This window comes from Glandiceps talaboti, chromosome 7 (genome assembly GCF_964340395.1).
Source record: "Glandiceps talaboti chromosome 7, keGlaTala1.1, whole genome shotgun sequence".
NCBI lineage: Eukaryota > Metazoa > Hemichordata > Enteropneusta > Spengelidae > Glandiceps > Glandiceps talaboti.
Window position 1 is genome coordinate 23,657,725 of NC_135555.1, and position 20,006 is coordinate 23,677,730.

The window sequence follows — 20,006 nt, forward strand, 5'->3', positions numbered from 1 at the left end:
CAATGACTTAGATGGGTATTGTCATGACATACGTACCATACAACCAATGACATAGATGGGTATTGTCATGACATACGTACCATACAACCAATGACATAGATGGGTATTGTCATGACATACACACCATACAACCAATGACATAGATGGGTATTGTCATGACATACACACCATACAACCAATGACATAGATGGGTATTGTCATGACATACACACCATACAACCAATGACTTAGATGGGTATTGTCATGACATACGTACCATACAACCAATGACATAGATGGGTATTGTCATGACATACACACCATACAACCAATGATGTAGATGGGTATTGTCATGACATACACACCATACAACCAATGACATAGATGGGTATTGTCATGACATACACACCATACAACCAATGACATAGATGGGTATTGTCATGACATACGTACCATACAACCAATGACATAGATGGGTATTGTCATGACATACACACCATACAACCAATGATGTAGATGGGTATTGTCATGACATACACACCATACAACCAATGACATAGATGGGTATTGTCATGACATACACACCATACAACCAATGACATAGATGGGTATTGTCATGACATACGTACCATACAACCAATGACATAGATGGGTATTGTCATGACATACACACCATACAACCAATGATGTAGATGGGTATTGTCATGACATACATACCATACAACCAATGACATAGATGAGTATTGTCATGACATACGTACCATACAACCAATGACTTAGATAGGTATTGTCATAACATACGTACCATACAACCAATGACATAGATGGGTATTGTCATGACATACGTACCATACAACCAATGACTTAGATGGGTATTGTCATGACATACGTACCATACAACCAATGATGTAGATGGGTATTGTCATGACATACGTACCATACAACCAATGACTTAGATGGGTATTGTCATGACATACACACCATACAACCAATGACTTAGATGGGTATTGTCATGACATACGTACCATACAACCAATGACTTAGATGGGTATTGTCATGACATACGTACCATACAACCAATGATGTAGATGGGTATTGTCATGACATACACACCATACAACCAATGACTTAGATGGGTATTGTCATGACATACACACCATACAACCAATGACTTAGATGGGTATTGTCATGACATACACACCATACAACCAATGACTCAGATAGGTATTGTCATGACATACGTACCATACAACCAATGACTTAGATGGGTATTGTCATGACATACACACCATACAACCAATGACTTAGATGGGTATTGTCATGACATACACACCATACAACCAATGACTTAGATGGGTATTGTCATGACATACACACCATACAACCAATGACTTAGATGGGTATTGTCATGACATACACACCATACAACCAATGACTCAGATAGGTATTGTCATGACATACACACCATACAACCAATGACTTAGATGGGTATTGTCATGACATACACACCATACAACCAATGACTTAGATGGGTATTGTCATGACATACACACCATACAACCAATGACTTAGATGGGTATTGTCATGACATATGTACCATACAACCAATGACTTAGATGGGTATTGTCATGACATACACACCATACAACAATGACTTAGATGGGTATTGTCATGACATACACACCATACAACCAATGACATAGATGGGTATTGTCATGACATACGTACCATACAACCAATGACTTAGATGGGTATTGTCATGACATACGTACCATACAACCAATGACTTAGATGGGTATTGTCATGACATACACACCATACAACCAATGACTTAGATGGGTATTGTCATGACATACGTACCATACAACCAATGACTTAGATGGGTATTGTCATGACATACGTACCATACAACCAATGACTTAGATGGGTATTGTCATGACATACACACCATACAACCAATGACTTAGATGGGTATTGTCATGACATACGTACCATACAACAAATGACTTAGATGGGTATTGTCATGACACTGAACATCCTTGGCAGGAATCTTACACCTACGTGACTTGGCTTACAGGTGGTATAAAAGGTGTTGCATTTAATCTTGAAATTCAACTTACTGTGATACACATAGTTATTGGGTCCACACCCACCAATGTATTTTTATCTGTTGGGTCATAGTTCTCAGAACGCATACACTCTGGTTGTAAAACAAAGCCACAGTTGCCATTCATTGCAAAACGACCAGAATTCAGTTGCATTGGCTTATCTGAAAGGATCAAATGTGAAAATTGTACATTTGGTTATATGAAATCTGATTGTAAAACAAAGCCACGGTTACCATTCATTGCAAAACCACCAGAATTCAGTTGCATTGGCTAATCTGACAATATAGATAAATGTACATTTAGCTCTAAATCTCACATTTTTGCACAAAGTTTTCATACACATATCATATCTGTTATTAAGTCAGTTACAGAAATATCTCAGTGTAATCTCGGTACTAATTTCACAAAATGCATTTGGAACATCTGTCAATGTATAGTTCAGGGAGATTGTGTTGACAGCCACTTTTATTACTTACCAGGAGTTTGATAGTTGAGTGCAGCCATTTGTGAGCCACAATTCCAACATGGCTGTGGGTCATAATTTGATGAGTCAACTCGTTGCCCTTTGGGGTAAACTCTACTGAACTGATATTTATTGTATCTAGTAAATAATGCAGCTTTTCCTTTGGCAACATACTTCTCTACTTTGGTTTCAGGAAATGATGACATTTCATAATAATTACCAGGAACACCTAACAAGAAATGTCAAAATGTTGAAAGGTTGAACATTGTGATCATCAATAATCTGTCAATCAATCGATCGATCAATCAATAAATTTTTAAAACACCAGTTTCAAAAACAATGTACAGTTAGAAGGCTCTGCAGCAACTATAATAGATAGGTCTTTTATATTCTTTCCGAAGGTATCAGTTGTAGGTTTTTGTCATAACTCGAATGGTACAACATTATTTTATAGACCAGGACACAGCATGTGTCACTTGATATTAAATTTGTAATATGTACCTACACTGTGTAACATATATATACAACTATTACTGTGCAACTAACTAAAGGCAGTAGGCTATAAAATGGTTTGACAGGCAACTGTCAATCTGTCAGTGTTACTTTATATACATGTACAGTCATCAAGAAACTGAAGTTATCAGCATAGATTACTATACTTACACTCATCAAGGAAAGGCACTGATCGACAGTAAACAATCAGGTCAGAAAATTCTTTGGCAATGCGAAGTTTGCGTTCATTACGCCGTTCAAGGTTGCTCTGTTACATCAAAAATAAATAAATAAATAAGTACAGTTTATAATATTGAGGCCATTATTTCAACAGTGTGCATATTGGAGTCCATACTTCAACAATATGAATATGCGAGTCCAAATTTTGACAGTACGCATATCTGAGTCCATGATTTCAACAGCATGGATGTGCAAGTCCATACTTCAATAGCAAGCATGTGTGAGTCCTTGACAATTTGTAATGTTGTAATGTTCATAATGAAAATATCAATGCAATCCTTTTTTTAACTCCATTAATTACACTGTTTTGTACATCTTTAATACTTACCCTCTCTTCAGCTTGCATAGCAGCACTTCTGATCTGTTTCTGCCATTCTAGTATATCTTCCTCATTTTCAGAAGCTATTTCCATGGGTGGTAATGGGCCAGGTGTTGCAATACGAAACACAAAAGATTGGCTACCTTTACCCCCTGGTAGAATATCTATAATAAAACAACATGTATCAGTAAGTTTTTTAAAACAATTTTCTTACAAGATATTTACCATGAGTACGCAGGGGTGATTTGAAATGGTACCTTGTCTTGAGGTACACTCTAAAAGTAACACTTACAATCCTTCCTATGGTAATGGGGTCATTGTGTCATCAATAACGCCTTCTCTACACATCACTAAACCAATTATCCACAATAAATTTCAGTCCTACCTATGGTGCTTTAGATTTTTCATACAAAACCCTGTTTATAATCTATTTTGCAACAATGAGACCATTATGCAATCAACAATTCTTCATCTATAAATCCTTAGAACCATTCACATTTAATCTGAGCCCAATCTGCACTTCTGCTTTGAATTCAAGATTTTTATCAAAAATCACATTTTTAGGCCTACAGTGTATGTCAAAATTGGCATCAACACTGCTTCATTTAAATATCTCCACCAAAGTTCAGGCCAGTATTGAGTATGCCAAATAAATCAGAAATTCAAAATCTCATTTTAGACCTAATTTGCATATAACACTAATGGAACAGTCATGTCATGAACATGAGAACGGACAGATGGAAACCAACAATACCCCCACCCCACACGTTCACATAATACCCCAACCCCACACCCTCAGCCCCACACTGAAGATTTGGCTACATTTTTGCTAGATTGATTATATGGCTAGTGAAATGACACAAACATCATATCTTTTTGACTTACCTACAGCACAGCCTTGTATATCTATAACACCTTTTTGTAAACTGCCAAGTGGAGTTGTCTCAGAGCCTGTATCCTGCAATGAATTGACAGGTTCAAGTTCTTCTACATAGTTGGATGGGAACCACATCTGTTCTTTGCCCCCATAGTCTCCTCTCCACCTGTACAATAATATGCACAGAAAGAAATATTGATAAAAGTTATGGTGCAAGGGAAAATGTACCTTGGTGACCAGTTCATTTGATACAACTTTATGTTTTGACATACACTCTATTTCAATCTATGTTCCCTTGTATCGTTAGAGAGTAGTTTTTATTTGTAGTATAGATTAATTCAGTTTATAATTGTTCTTTGTTTCATTTTATCATACTTTTAATCCTGTCTACTTGATATCATTAAAAGAAAATTTGTAGCTCATCTTCACGATGTTGTTTGTGATTTAGAAATAGATTTTTACTTACCAGCCACCATCTTGTTTATCTACATTGGTAATGATTGCATGTTTACAGAATGTCAGTTCATCATCACGCTGGGCTTTGTAGTCATACAGAGCTTTCACAGTTACCTGACAAATGTAAAACACTTAGTGAGATTTCCCAAGGGAATGGAAATGTCTTTATGAAAATTGAAAATCGAGACACAATGGAAATATACCTATGATTCAAGATTCGTATACTAACTTTGGCTACAAATGCATTTGGTTCCATGTACAGTCCTGGTCCACCATATATCGCTGCTTCCTCAGGTTCCTGTGGTATGATAGTACTGTTATTAATATCTTCAGACACATTGACTGAGATATGAAGGTGAACACACACACACATTCATGGATGCATGGACGGACGGGCAAATACAGGGGCAGAATCCAATGTAATTGCATTTGAAGCTTGCATTCTTATGATACCGGTATAACCTAATTATCCAACAATCATTTAATTATGCAAATAACGCTGAGTCATTAAAACTAAATGCTACACCAACAAGCTCTATAAAATGAGTGCTTTGTTATGGTTGATGTAAGTAAGAGTGATATTTCTTAAGATATAGTGTAATCACCGAAAAACAAATTATTCACTAAAACTTTAAGCTACATACATGCTACATATGCTTTAATGGTGCAGTTGATATACATGTATGTACTAAGTGGAAATTGAAGCGTCTCAAGATATAGTGTAATTATTGAAAATCATTAATTATGCAAATGATCATTTAAACACACATGCATGATACATGGAGCGCCCATTGTAACAGTTGCGTCGAATACACCTGATGGTCTTACCTGCCCAATTCTAGAAACGAATACACCTGATGGTCTTACCTGTCCAATTCTCTCCACAACTTCATTATTTATTGGGTATTTAAGTTTCATTTTCCTGTACAGTGGATGTTTCTCATAATAATTCACCAATTCTACTAAACTTTCAAACTGTGCAGTACCTATTGTGAACAATCGTCCTTCCTGTTTGATTCGACAATGCTTGATTTTTCCTTCAGCTCTGAAACATAAAATAACAGTCTCAAATACAATGAAGAGAATACAATTGGTTTGACAATTTGTACAAATGGTAACAGCTTGGAACTGATTTCCATACTTTAGAATGGGGTAATCAAATGCAATGTTTAGTAAGACATGAATTTCAACTTTCCTTTCGGAGCACCAATGTGCAATCATGAAATCTTCTTCAGTTGTTTTTGTTTTCATGACACTGTAGCTGTGGTACTGCTTCTCATAACTGTTTCTAAATTACGTGTCAATCAAACAAACAAATAGCCAGTAAAAATGACAAGATTAAAGTGCATCTCCAAAAGTGGTCAGGCATGGAACAAGTGAAATTGTAATTTTGAGAGCTGAGTACATTGCATGTAAAATTTCCTTTCCAGAGCAACCCCCCCCCCCCCCCCCCCCCATTTCTGTCCTGTCTTTTTGTGAGTGTGTCTTATGGTTTGTATACATTATTTTTTGACAAAATTTGAATAAAATTTGTTGAAGAGAGAGAAAAAAAAATCTTCTTCAGTAGAAACATTCCTACCTGAATGAAATGGCATAGCTATCTTGAAGTCTTTCACTTTTCCGCACAAGAAAGGCACTATCTCTGTGTACTCTCTTCAACATGTTTTCAGCCTCCCTACGATGAAGTTTCTGGTGAAACCATCTAGTCAATCAAACAAATATACATACATCAATCATTACACATTATATATTTTCGTGATGTTATCTATGTAGAAGCTTTTTAAAGACATCAGGTACATTAAAATACTACAAAGCATGTGATACGCGTGAAAATCATTGCCAATGGCATTGCAGCACAACCATAAAGTTTATAATAGTTTTTTTTTTAAATGTTTATCACTTACTCTTTGTTTTCATGACACTGTGGTTGTGGTACTGGTTCTGATAACACCGTTTCTAAATCTCTACTGCGTAGTGGGAACTGTCTGTAGTGTGTTATTAAACTGTATAAACTATCAAAAGGTAAGTTATCAATCAGGTAATATTTAGTTTGGCCCTTCTCTTGTTTGGACTTGATCCGGCAGTGGTTCACTTTGCCCTTGGCCCTGTCAAATTAAATCATAATAAATCATCATTATTTCAAATCATAACATAGCCCATTCATAATATAATAATAATAATAATAATAATAATAATAATAATAATAATAATAATAATAATAATAATAATAATAATAATAATAATATAATAATAATAATTTATTCATTTATCCACGCAAATTCACAATACGTTTCTATGCGCCTTACAACAGTAAAAAAAATGGTAATAAAAGGATTCTAAAAACTGACAATGTATATTAAAATAAAGGACTTACTGGTGTTCTTTAAAATAAAATAAAGACTCTATGGAGACAAAATCTGATCACAAATCAACATGCATAAACATTAATTGTAATATTCATTGAACAGTATTGTTTTTAGATCTTTTTTAAATCTACCATGACTATGGTTTTTCATGGTCAAGGGCAGATTATTCCACAAAGTGGCACCAGTGGTTGAAAGGAGTCTATATCCATAGGAATTTCTAACTCTGTCAACAGACAGTCTGGTAGTATCACTAGCTGATCGTAGATTTCTAGAAGGAATATTGATGGTGACTAGAGACTTCAAATAGGCTGGTGAATCATTTGAGAATACTGTCTTATGAATTAGACAGAGAATTTTAAATCTTATTCTCTGCTATGATATATTAGGGGCAACATTATTTGCTAAATTCAACAGTTAATTTTTCAGTCCTGTGATCACTACATTTCAGTCCTGGCTGCACTACCGTTTTTATGAACACAACATAGTGCCAATGGTGTTGTAGCACAAGTGTTATGTCTGTAATAATTAATTTTTTTTGTCTATATTCCACTCCTATCCTTGTTATTAGGCATGCAATATACACCATCATTTTTTGACTGTTTCTATTGGGTAGTATCTTAGTTTCTGGGTGGGCTTATGTCAATTTATTTCTACAGGGGTTATTATGTAGAATAAGTAAACCAACCAGTCTTTGAGGGTTACATAAATACACTGTATAACAGATCAAAAACAATGAATACTGCCAAGAGTTGGTTTCTCCATCATCTTATTGTTGAAATAAACTCACCAAAATGACAATGTAAAATCTCCTTTGAAAGTATCACTTTCTCGTACTAAGAACGTTCCGTCTCCTTGACGGTATTCACACAGAAGTTGTTCGGCTGTATTGCGTGCATCCCTTAGTTTGCCGTGAAACCACTTTTCACTGTAGTGTAGTTCATCATTTGAAAGCCCCTGAGATGACAATATAGAAATTAAAGTATAAAAGTTAAGAAAAACTGCATATGAAGTGCGGGTTTGGAATAACTGAAGTACAAGTTTGGAATAACTGAAGTATAAGTTTGGAATAACTGAAGTACGGGTTTGGAATAACTGTTTCCCTGGCTACCGGCTTCTATTAAAACACTGACTTACATGATTGGACAAGAGACTATACTACATGATAGAAGACACATACCTCTGCTTGGCCATTTGGTGTTTCATCATCATCATCCTGGCTTGACTCTCTTTCTGTCTCTTCAGTGTAAAATATCTTATTTGATGTCAACACAAAGAAATGAGGTGCCCATTCCTGATATTGATAAAACAAAATGTGTTGTGACATTATAACAATGCTGTCATATCATGCCAATAACTCACTCTCCCCAGTAACTGCAACTGACCTATTTCTTGTCATTCTATCAAGTAACTGCAACTGGCCAATTTCTTTAGTTTATTCTCCCAAGTAACTGCAACTGACCTATTTCTTGTCATTCTACCAAGTAATTACAACTGACCTATTTCTTGTCATTCTACCAAGTAACTGCAACTGACCTATTTCTTGTCATTCTATCAAGTAACTGCAACTGGCCAATTTCTTTAGTTTATTCTCCCAAGTAACTGCAACTGACCTATTTCTTGTCATTCTACCAAGTAATTACAACTGACCTATTTCTTGTCATTCTACCAAGTAACTGCAACTGACCTATTTCTTGTCATTCTATCAAGTAACTGCAACTGGCCAATTTCTTTAGTTTATTCTCCCAAGTAACTGCAACTGACCTATTTCTTGTCATTCTACCAAGTAATTACAACTGACCTATTTCTTGTCATTCTACCAAGTAATTGCAACTGACCTATTTCTTGTCATTCTCCCAAGTAATTACAACTGACCTATTTCTTGTCATTCTACCAAGTAACTGCAACTGACCTATTTCTTGTCATTCTACCAAGTAATTGCAACTGACCTATTTCTTGTCATTCTATCAAGTAATTGCAACTGGCCTATTTCTTGTCATTCTCCCAAGTAATTACAACTGACCTATTTCTTGTCATTCTATCAAGTAACTGCAACTGACCTATTTCTTGTCATTCTATCAAGTAATTGCAACTGGCCTATTTCTTTAAGTAATTGTAACTGACCTATTTCTTTAAGTAACTGCAACTGACCTATTTCTTGTCATTCTATCAAGTAATTGCAACTGACCTATTTCTTTAAGTAATTGTAACTGACCTATTTCTTTAAGTAACTGCAACTGACCTATTTCTTGTCATTCTACCAAGTAACTGCAACTGACCTATTTCTTTAAGTAATTGTAACTGACCTATTTCTTGTCATTCTCCCAAGTAATTGCAACTGACCTATTTCTTGTCATTCTACCAAGTAACTGCAACTGACCTATTTCTTTAAGTAATTACAACTGACCTATTTCTTGTCATTCTATCAAGTAACTGCAACTGACCTATTTCTTGTCATTCTATCAAGTAATTGCAACTGACCTATTTCTTTAAGTAACTGCAACTGACCTATTTCTTGTCATTCTACCAAGTAACTGCAACTGACCTATTTCTTTAAGTAATTGTAACTGACCTATTTCTTGTCATTCTCCCAAGTAATTGCAACTGACCTATTTCTTGTCATTCTACCAAGTAACTGCAACTGACCTATTTCTTTAAGTAATTACAACTGACCTATTTCTTGTCATTCTATCAAGTAACTGCAACTGACCTATTTCTTGTCATTCTACCAAGTAATTGCAACTGACCTATTTCTTTAAGTAACTGCAACTGACCTATTTCTTGTCATTCTACCAAGTAACTGCAACTGACCTATTTCTTTAAGTAATTGTAACTGACCTATTTCTTGTCATTCTCCCAAGTAATTGCAACTGACCTATTTCTTGTCACTCTATCAAGTAACTGCAACTGACCTATTTCTTGTCATTCTATCAAGTAACTGCAACTGACCTATTTCTTGTCATTCTCCCAAGTAACTGCAACTGACCTATTTCTTGTCATTCTATCAAGTAACTGCAACTGACCTATTTCTTGTCATTCTCCCAAGTAACTGCAACTGGCCTATTTCTTGTCATTCTATCAAGTAACTGCAACTGACCTATTTCTTGTCATTCTATCAAGTAACTGCAACTGACCTATTTCTTGTCATTCTCCCAAGTAACTGCAACTGACCTATTTCTTGTCATTCTATCAAGTAACTGCAACTGACCTATTTCTTGTCATTCTCCCAAGTAACTGCAACTGACCTATTTCTTGTCATTCTATCAAGTAACTGCAACTGACCTATTTCTTGTCATTCTATCAAGTAACTGCAACTGACCTATTTCTTGTCATTCTCCCAAGTAACTGCAACTGACCTATTTCTTGTCATTCTATCAAGTAACTGCAACTGACCTATTTCTTGTCATTCTATCAAGTAACTGCAACTGACCTATTTCTTGTCATTCTATCAAGTAACTGCAACTGACCTATTTCTTGTCATTCTCCCAAGTAACTGCAACTGACCTATTTCTTGTCATTCTCCCAAGTAACTGCAACTGACCTATTTCTTGTCATTCTATCAAGTAACTGCAACTGACCTATTTCTTGTCATTCTATCAAGTAACTGCAACTGACCTATTTCTTGTCATTCTATCAAGTAACTGCAACTGACCTATTTCTTGTCATTCTCCCAAGTAATTGCAACTGACCTATTTCTTGTCATTCTACCAAGTAACTGCAACTGAGCTATTTCTTGTCATTCTATCAAGTAATTGCAACTGACCTATTTCTTGTCATTCTCCCAAGTAACTGCAACTGACCTATTTCTTGTCATTCTATCAAGTAATTGCAACTGACCTATTTCTTGTCATTCTCCCAAGTAATTGTAACTGAGCTATTTCTTGTCATTCTATCAAGTAATTACAACTGACCTATTTCTTGTCATTCTATCAAGTAACTGCAACTGGCCTATTTCTTTAAGTAATTGTAACTGAGCTATTTCTTGTCATTCTCCCAAGTAACTGCAACTGACCTATTTCTTGTCATTCTATCAAGTAACTGCAACTGGCTTATTTCTTGTCATTATATACAATGTATTGTAAATCTACCTAAGGGGAAGTGTGTAATTTTTTCAAGATATTAAAAGAAGTGGTTTAAAAACTTAGCAACATACAGAATTATGGAACATTTTGCACAGAACATGACAAGATAAAGGAATATATATAAAACTGCATTATGTTGTACTTAAGTGTATTTTTCTGTTTCCTATAGTATATAATTAAAATTCAGAAAATAATTATCATAACATGAGAACAAATCTATGAGTTGTTAATTTTCATATTATCTTACCAGACTATCATCAGAATACATTTCAAGTTGTAAAATTACCTTAGGGACACCCCAAGACACGATATACACCCCCTCCCCTTCCCCTTCCCCTTCATAGTGATAATTATTAATAATACTTACATGATCTATGGGGTCCTCTAAGAGTAATATCCCATTTTTGATTGAGTTGCTTAAATCTGAGTCCACACTTGCTGTTGTCATAGAAACAGAAAAGTTACAGTCAGTGATACTACAGAAACAAAGTTGACAGAAGTCTGTGTACAGTAAAAAACTGCAAAGTAAAAGTAAAGTTGTTCAATATGGCCGCTGTATTGAGTGTTCCCATGATACATTGCTCCAAAAATGTATCTTATCTGGTAAATGGGCATTGTGAAGGTTTTATCAAAGTCATTTTATTCAAAAATGTTTCTTTTTGTCTAATTTTTTCCAAAAACAAATTATTCAAATTTACATAAATTAGAGGGGTAAATACCCAAAAACTTACTTTGGAAGGCATGGTTTTTGTTTTGATTCTGGTCCATTAAATTACCCTTGAAAACTTGCCTTCCAGCTTTTATCTCAAAATGCCTGCAGGACCATTTTCCAGTGATTTTTTGAAATTTGAACTAGACTATAGGGACTGTATATTACTTAATTTCTTATTATTAAATATTATTATTATTATTATTATTATTATTATTATTATTATTATTATTATTATAAATTATGCACCAATGATACCAGTTTCATGTTTTGCTGTGAATAAAACATTCATAACAAACCCTTCTCATCTTAACATTTAAATGTGACCACACAGTTGTACCACTAGAGGGCACTCTTCTAGTGAAAAGGACACAATGGTTGTAAAAATTGCTGTCAGTGTTGGTGGTGATTATGAGTGGTGGGTGGGTGGATTGATGGATCAATTTATGAATGGGAGGATGTGTGGAAGGATGGATGGATGGATGGATTTCACTTTGTTCCAATTCTTTATCTTATTGCTAGACCCATAAGTGTCAGGAAGTATGTAAACTTACCTACTAGATATATGTATATAATGTACCATGGTATCACTTACCGTCATAATGTATTGGTACTGTAAATGTATCACTTCCTTCAGGAAGTTTCTTGTGCTTCAAAATAATTTTCCTTTTTAGTTGATTTGGAGATGGTAGTTTTGTTGCATCTTTATCCACAGGCTGGACCAAAAGCATGTCTACAAGGAATACAGGATGCAATCAAATTTAAACTTTGGAAGACCATTCTCTACTCTTTTAAATTCAAATTGTTTCAATATTTAATCCAAAAAGATATGAAAGTATTTCAATATAAATTCACATTTTCAACAAATAAATAAGGCCGAGTTTACATATTTTTCTGTTGGGTGGGGTGGTAATTTGTACTGCCATGTTTTACATACTGGCCTATGGCATACTGAACCATTAGGCAAACAAAAAATAATCATGTGTTTCCGATACCATGGCCTAAGACAATAAGTACCCAGTAGATTGGGATTTTATATCATTTAATTTCATCTTTTTAATAGTTTTTATTTTTGAAAAATATTGCTTCAACCCAAAACCAAACAAAATGTCGGTCAGAATACCCCTTCTGTGACAGTTTGATGAAATATGTAGAGACATCACTGGGGAAAGAAAAGAGATACATGTATGCATGGAGGTCAAGAATCCAATTTTTTATCTTTTGTAAAAAAGTGTTTAGAGTCAGTGGCTTAATGTAGTTGGGTTATTGGAAACACATAATTTTTTATATTTCACCTTGTATCAGTTATTATCAAATAAACATAAACAGTTCAGATAAACATATGTAATAATAACAGAACCCCATGCCACGTAAGTTCCAGTGTGGGTATTCAGGGGTAATTGCACTTGTGTTTGCATCATTTTCCCATGCATTTCAGCATGTACCATTTCAATATCTGCATTTCTTGCTAAGTTGGACTTAATTGTGGATTTATATGATTTTTCTACAACTTTTGACCTTTGTATGACACTTTTGAGTTACTTACCTCCAAATATTTCTTGGAATGAATATGCCATATTTCTCTGCTGGGGCAGACTACAATGGTTCTCAATAGAGAGAATTACTGGATATCTGTAAAAACAACAACAATAACAATAATGTCAGGTAATACTTCCTCAGAGTAAATGTTCTAATTTTTTGGTATACAAAGTGTTTATTGAGGTAGAATGCACCTCAGGCACAAAGTTCCATTAAATTCTCTTCAAACTTTGCTATGTGAAAGCTTTTAAAGTGCTTGCGAGTCCCTCTGTAATAATACAACACTGGTAGTCCAGCCTTCGGTTTTCTAAGATAGACACAAAGTCTTCAATGTGGTAGATTACACAAGTGGGTGATAGCAGTTCATCTGTTGTGTGATTCTAATCACCCTGTGGTCAACATAGTGTAAACATTGGAAGTCCCAAAACACAACACTGCAAGTTTATGGAACTTGAACTCCCTACTGAGACTATAATTAAATGAACATCCATTCAGTATCTTATCACAGTTGTATCGGTTGCGACAGTAGTTATAGTTTCTGTTTATCTCAGTAAACTGAAGGCTAAATTACCAGAGTTATAGTTTGTGTCTATCTTAGTAAAATGACGACTATATTACCAGAGTTATCGTTTGTGTCTATCTGTATAGTAAAATGAAGGCTAAATTACCAGAGTAATAAACCCATTGGGCATTCAAAACCTTGTTTTTCAAGTAAATTGTCATTCTCTTATTTTCCCAAAGAGTTAACAACAGACCCTACGAGTTAACAGAGTATTCAACTTCTGTCACATCTATAAGTATTCAGCAGCCATATTGGATTTAACTCCCAACCTTAATCTCCCCTCTACAATGATGACGATAGTCAGACTCCACTAATGAAAGAGCTTTGGGAATGTTGTGTGTGTGTGTTTGTTAAATACTTACTCAGATTTTACAAATGCATGTTCTTTGATTGTCTTTATGACATCAAGAAATTTGATTTTGGAAGTAAGTGTATGACCATGGAAGATAACAGGAAGACCATCGGGTCCATCCCAACAGTCCACTGCAAGAAAAAACAAAAATAGTGCCAATGGCATTTTCACTGCAAAGTTTGTGATAATTCTCTTTTTAAATGTTCATCTACATGCCTATCTATCCTAAGAGTGCAAAAGTAACAAGTAATATAGTCCTTATCAATCAGTATAATTTCTGACATTTTCAACTACAGTGCTTTGATACTTGGTATAGGCAAGATAAACTGGGCTAACTACCTGACGAATACCTGTGTACTGGAAAGTAGAACGATATACTGTCTAAAGTTCAAGCAAATGGTAAACTACGCAAAGAAAGATCTAAAACCATGCAAATGAAAAAGAACCCAAACACAGTGACGTGAATGGACGTACAATGTAGTTAGATGGTAGGGTGACGTAAATAATATATCAATTCCATCGCATTCTAATGTTCTGAAGCAGAAAATAATTTCCTCTTCTTTCAACCCATCTTTCATCTACATTCCATTTGTAATAGCACCTTACATACACTAGACTACAATTGTAAGACTAAAGGACAATTGCATAAAGTCACACTAGTTCAATAAACGAACTTTGTTCATTTAGTCAGGCATGAATGCAATTGCTGAACTTCATTTTTGCACTCCTACCCAAATTTTGAAAACTTTCACACCTTCAATATAATAACAGGTTTTGTATTTACTACTGAGATGTTGGTAAGTTGAATACAATTTATTGCTGTAATATACAGTGCTGGGTTTCTGGTTAAGTATCGTAAATTAACATGTTTACCATGTTTTTACATTGTATTGACTGCTACAATTTCCATCATGGTTTACATCATAAACGTGCCAATGTAGCACTTGTGAATATTCGTATAGGAGGGTGGGGGGGGGGGGGGGGGACTTTGGCCTAAATGAACAAATTTCTTTCTTTGACTTGTGACAATGATGTGCGATCATCCATAACTACTTACATTCAATACATCTGCATCCCAATCGTAAGCACCTTACGTAGGCTTCACATGATGACTCACTGGCAAATTGGTCTCCTGTTAGATATCTATAAATAACACAAGATATTCTCTATAGATTTCATAGTACTCTTAATTAGAAAATTTCTAGTTTTCAATGAGAACAAACTTTGCATTTTCCCCTGTTTTAACAGAAAAATAGCAATGGCATTGTAGCACAATTTTGTAGGTTAAGTTTTACATTTTTTTAAATGTTCATCAATATCCCTGTAGCTACCTATGTAGTATACATCATAAGTTTACAGTTGCAAGGGGTGCAAGTTTAGAAAGCTCATTATAAATAATATGGGAGTAGACACTGAAATGAACAATTTCCCATTTACACACCCAATGTAATGTCCCCATCAAATACCAAGACAATCAGACTGGCTGTTTTCACTTTAATTAAATCATTCACACAAGCACACACACACTCATGCACACTTCACTGTGCCTACAGCACTACAGACCTTGGTTCAGTTGTGTTAAATATCAACTTGCCAGATGTTGCACAAGCTTGTTGAAGACATAGACCCCAACATTTCAACTTACAAATTATTATTCTGTTTTTCTACGATAAATATGGCGGTCATTCAGTCATTATTGCAAAAGTCATGAGACAAAGTGATGTGCACATGTAGACTCCTGTATCTGACATTTATGCCAAGTTTGATTGAAATCGACCCTTGCATGTAAAATGTGTGCATATACTTTGACTACTTTCAGCTATTTGACCTGGGTCTAAGTTTGTCTAAGCTTACGTGTTATGAGAGCATGCAATCCAGTATTGAGACATTGGCTGGTTCATGTCTTGGTTAACAACATCATTACTGCTATCCCATAATGAATTCTGTTTGGAGTAAAGGTAGTCTATGAACTGTAAACAAACAAACAAACAAACATAGTAAGTAAAAACAATGAAATAGCTGTCTAGCAATTCAATGAACTATCATCAAATCTAGCACTTTGTCACCCAAAAATTGATTCAGAATAGCACTCCTGTGTACATATCTCCAAAAACTTGCATCTTGTTAGCCAACATAAACATTATATCAGTCAAAAGTAACATCTTAACACCCTACACTAACCCTATATCACCCAAAATGAATATCATATCACAAGAAACGAAGACATCATCCAAATGGGGTACCATGTCAGTCAAGATTACCATCCCAGTGGGATTTGTTTATTTTTTTTCTAGTAGTATTTTCAAATAAAATCACTGTTGCAAAATTTGCAGTCGATTCAAACACCCAAAACAGGAAAAATCATGCTGGAATTTACTATTGATGAACAATATTCAATGAGCCACTGGTCATTCCAGGTATGTTTTCTTGATAGAGTAAACAAAGTACATCAAGGACAGCTGGTCCAGATTGTTTTTAAAAAAATGGTCAGTCAAGAAAGATAACTTCTCAATATTGCTACAAATGTGGTTATACAATGTATCAAAAGTCCTATCAGACATGTGCAGTGTGTAATAAAGTACAGCATGAACACAAGCAAAAAAACATCCTGATCAATAATCATAAGAAATTCACTTTTCAAAACAACTTGCCCAAGCCTTGAAATCACTTGGCTGGGGCAAGTAGAAGGCCATTATTTCGAGCTCTGATGATATCACCTATACTGAATAAAATATGTCTGAAATCAAGACTACATGATCATACCTCTTTGATTGTCAAGTATGTTTCCTCAACCTGTCTGGCTGGGTCTTCAACAAAATCTTGTAAAAACTTTGCAACAGCATCAGGTTCATTAGCAAGTGGGTCCTATATGGAGAGAGAAAGACTCATTAGCTAGGGGGTTCTATATGGAGAGAGAAAGACTCATTAGCTAGGGTGTTTTATATGGCAAAAGAATGACTCATTAGCTAGGGGGTTCTATATGGAGAGAGAAAGACTCATTAGCTAGGGGGTTCTATATGGAGAGAATGACTCATTAGCTAGGGTGTCCTAAATGGACACCAAAATAGACATAGAAGCATAATGTATTGATTCAATGTACTCAACCTACTACACGTATCTGTATGACATGACTTTTACCATACTAAGTTCAATAGTTATATTCAAAAACTACAACAGGGAGACAGGCAGAGTTCTCCACTAGTGTCATAGTGAAAACCAGATACTCCATAAGTAACAGATTGTATGATAATATTCACAAGTTTGTTCAAAGGGTCTCTATTTCATAGTTGTCTTCACATAAGTAAGCTCTATATATATAACACACAATATACTTGTTCCCCAAGTATCACTAAGAGTACCACAAACTGTACTTGTACCCAGTATCACCTAGACTGCACGATACATGTATGTTGTGTTGTTCAGTCCTATTAGGTTTCTTAACCATGACTGTACTAATCTACCCAATATCCTGCACAGTGCAACCAGATTTGGTTGCAGTCAATCAAATATCGTTATGCTTTGATGGTGTCAAAATGACAATGATGTGATGGTTCACATTGCCTCAGTCAGTAGAATACTACAGGTAACAATATACAATGTATGCAGCAAAAACCCATCCACAAAACATGGATAAACTTACAGCTTATGTCCAACTAATTCAACTACAGCTATAATGATAACATTGACCCTTTCCGCAAATTTCATGATATTCAAATATATACATGTACAAGGTAATATTCATTTAGAGAACTGTTACAAGAAAGAGACATACCCTTTGTTCTGATGCCAGGAAATTAATGAAGTCTTGAAGAGCTATTTTGTTCCTACAAATGAGAAAGGAAGACATCAGTTAGGTACTGAATATAGCAAGATGACACAAGCTCAATAAATGAACTTCTTTCATTTCGGACAGCAACATTGTATGTGCTTCACATTATCAACTCAGATCAGGTGGTATTTAAACAATAATGACTTACGGTACACAAACTCTTGTGCGACAATTTTTCACATGAACAGAAAGAACCAGTGTCATAATTTGAAAATAGACAATTTTATAGCCTGGCAAGAACACTGACATTGTCAAACAGTGTTGAATTGTACTGTTACTGAGTACCGGTAAGTTTCATAAACATATAAACTATACTGAAATACTTGTACATGTGTGTGCACTTGATTCTCCAGCATTTATCGACGGGTATGTAAATTGAAAATCCATCCCATTTAAGAAGAAGTACATGTAAACAGAACTTATAACATATAACGAACAGTCAGAACTCTGTCATTCATGGCACAGAGTTTAAATTGAAGTTTTTTAGCTGACCATCTTAAGTTCAACAGAAACAGTTATCAAAATATAGGCTGTAAAAGTTGATTACAGTATGGAAAGTGAACTAAGTTTTTTACACTGATCTAATTATCACTGGCAAAACACAGACAATGCCAATAATTTCAAATAGTATGGAAACTGATACTAGTATAAAGACAAGTTTCTGCACTGAACCAACCAACACTGTAAAACAAAGACAATTTAAAAGTAAAGGACTTACCCATTTAATGTATAATCTACAAATCGATCTGCAATCTGTCAAAATACAAAGAAAACAATGAAGTCATTTACTGATCATTGTAAGATATACAAAGTATCACATTAAAGGCAACTTTTAATTACACGTTTTATATTATCACACAGTGAAACTTCCGCCAAACCAATAATTTGGATAACTAACTTTCATGGTATCATGGTAACCTTTCATTATTTTTCTTCACATTTTCGACTTCTTACTTCTATCAATCCTTGCTAATACAATTGAATCCTTTCACCTTTGCATAGTGCTTTGGGGAAATAGTCCAGTTGATAACTTCATACAGGATTATTTTGTCATCATTTTATACAAAAGTAGTGCCAAAGATGTTGTAGTACAACTGTACAGTCTGTGCCAATTTTTAAAAAATGATTATTCACATGCCTATCCACCTCTATTGTTACCATGTAATACACATCATATTTTATTGTTGCTATGGGCTATATCTTAGTTGCTGGGTGAATACAATGTATCTGTAAAAATGTTTAATGTTTATCAGCTTAGGTCTTGCTTAACCACCCCTTTTGTCACAAACATACCTTTGCAATATACATTATCATTGTTTTGTGCTAGGCATATACATGTATGTGGTAGTTTTTGAACATATACCATCATTTGACTGTTGCAATGGGCATGGTCTTGTTGCTAGGCACACTTGCATACATTTTTTGAATGTTCATTCACGTGCCTATCCAATGATGTTGCTTTCTTTTCAAGGCAAAACATACTTGCATTTGGCTTTTTACTAAGGGCATGGTCATGGTTGCTAGGGCCAGTTGTATCAATATGTCTTCAACAAAATTTGCAGAATAACACCTCTAGAAACAGCCCCACTATTTTTCAGCCCAATCTTTTGAGTAGTTTTTGAGATATATATTAAGC

At 34.9% G+C, this 20,006-nt stretch overlaps 1 protein-coding gene across 1 annotated transcript in view; it reads right to left on the reverse strand.

The window, feature by feature from the left end:
* Positions 1-20,006, reverse strand: part of LOC144437255 (1-phosphatidylinositol 4,5-bisphosphate phosphodiesterase gamma-1-like) — an 85,163-nt gene that overhangs the window by 6,676 nt on the left and 58,481 nt on the right. Inside the window, exons 8-28 of the mRNA XM_078126156.1 lie at positions 19,089-19,123; positions 18,314-18,365; positions 17,305-17,406; positions 16,396-16,511; positions 15,599-15,684; positions 14,552-14,672; positions 13,635-13,720; positions 12,684-12,821; positions 11,747-11,817; positions 8,478-8,591; positions 8,088-8,254; positions 6,839-7,039; positions 6,514-6,636; positions 5,802-5,979; positions 5,164-5,232; positions 4,945-5,048; positions 4,487-4,644; positions 3,611-3,765; positions 3,214-3,310; positions 2,564-2,779; positions 2,100-2,248 (exon numbers count right to left, since the gene is read on the reverse strand). Coding sequence (XP_077982282.1) covers positions 2,100-2,248; positions 2,564-2,779; positions 3,214-3,310; positions 3,611-3,765; positions 4,487-4,644; positions 4,945-5,048; positions 5,164-5,232; positions 5,802-5,979; positions 6,514-6,636; positions 6,839-7,039; positions 8,088-8,254; positions 8,478-8,591; positions 11,747-11,817; positions 12,684-12,821; positions 13,635-13,720; positions 14,552-14,672; positions 15,599-15,684; positions 16,396-16,511; positions 17,305-17,406; positions 18,314-18,365; positions 19,089-19,123 — 2,538 coding nt within the window. The remainder of the gene's footprint in view (positions 1-2,099; positions 2,249-2,563; positions 2,780-3,213; positions 3,311-3,610; positions 3,766-4,486; positions 4,645-4,944; positions 5,049-5,163; positions 5,233-5,801; positions 5,980-6,513; positions 6,637-6,838; positions 7,040-8,087; positions 8,255-8,477; positions 8,592-11,746; positions 11,818-12,683; positions 12,822-13,634; positions 13,721-14,551; positions 14,673-15,598; positions 15,685-16,395; positions 16,512-17,304; positions 17,407-18,313; positions 18,366-19,088; positions 19,124-20,006) is intronic.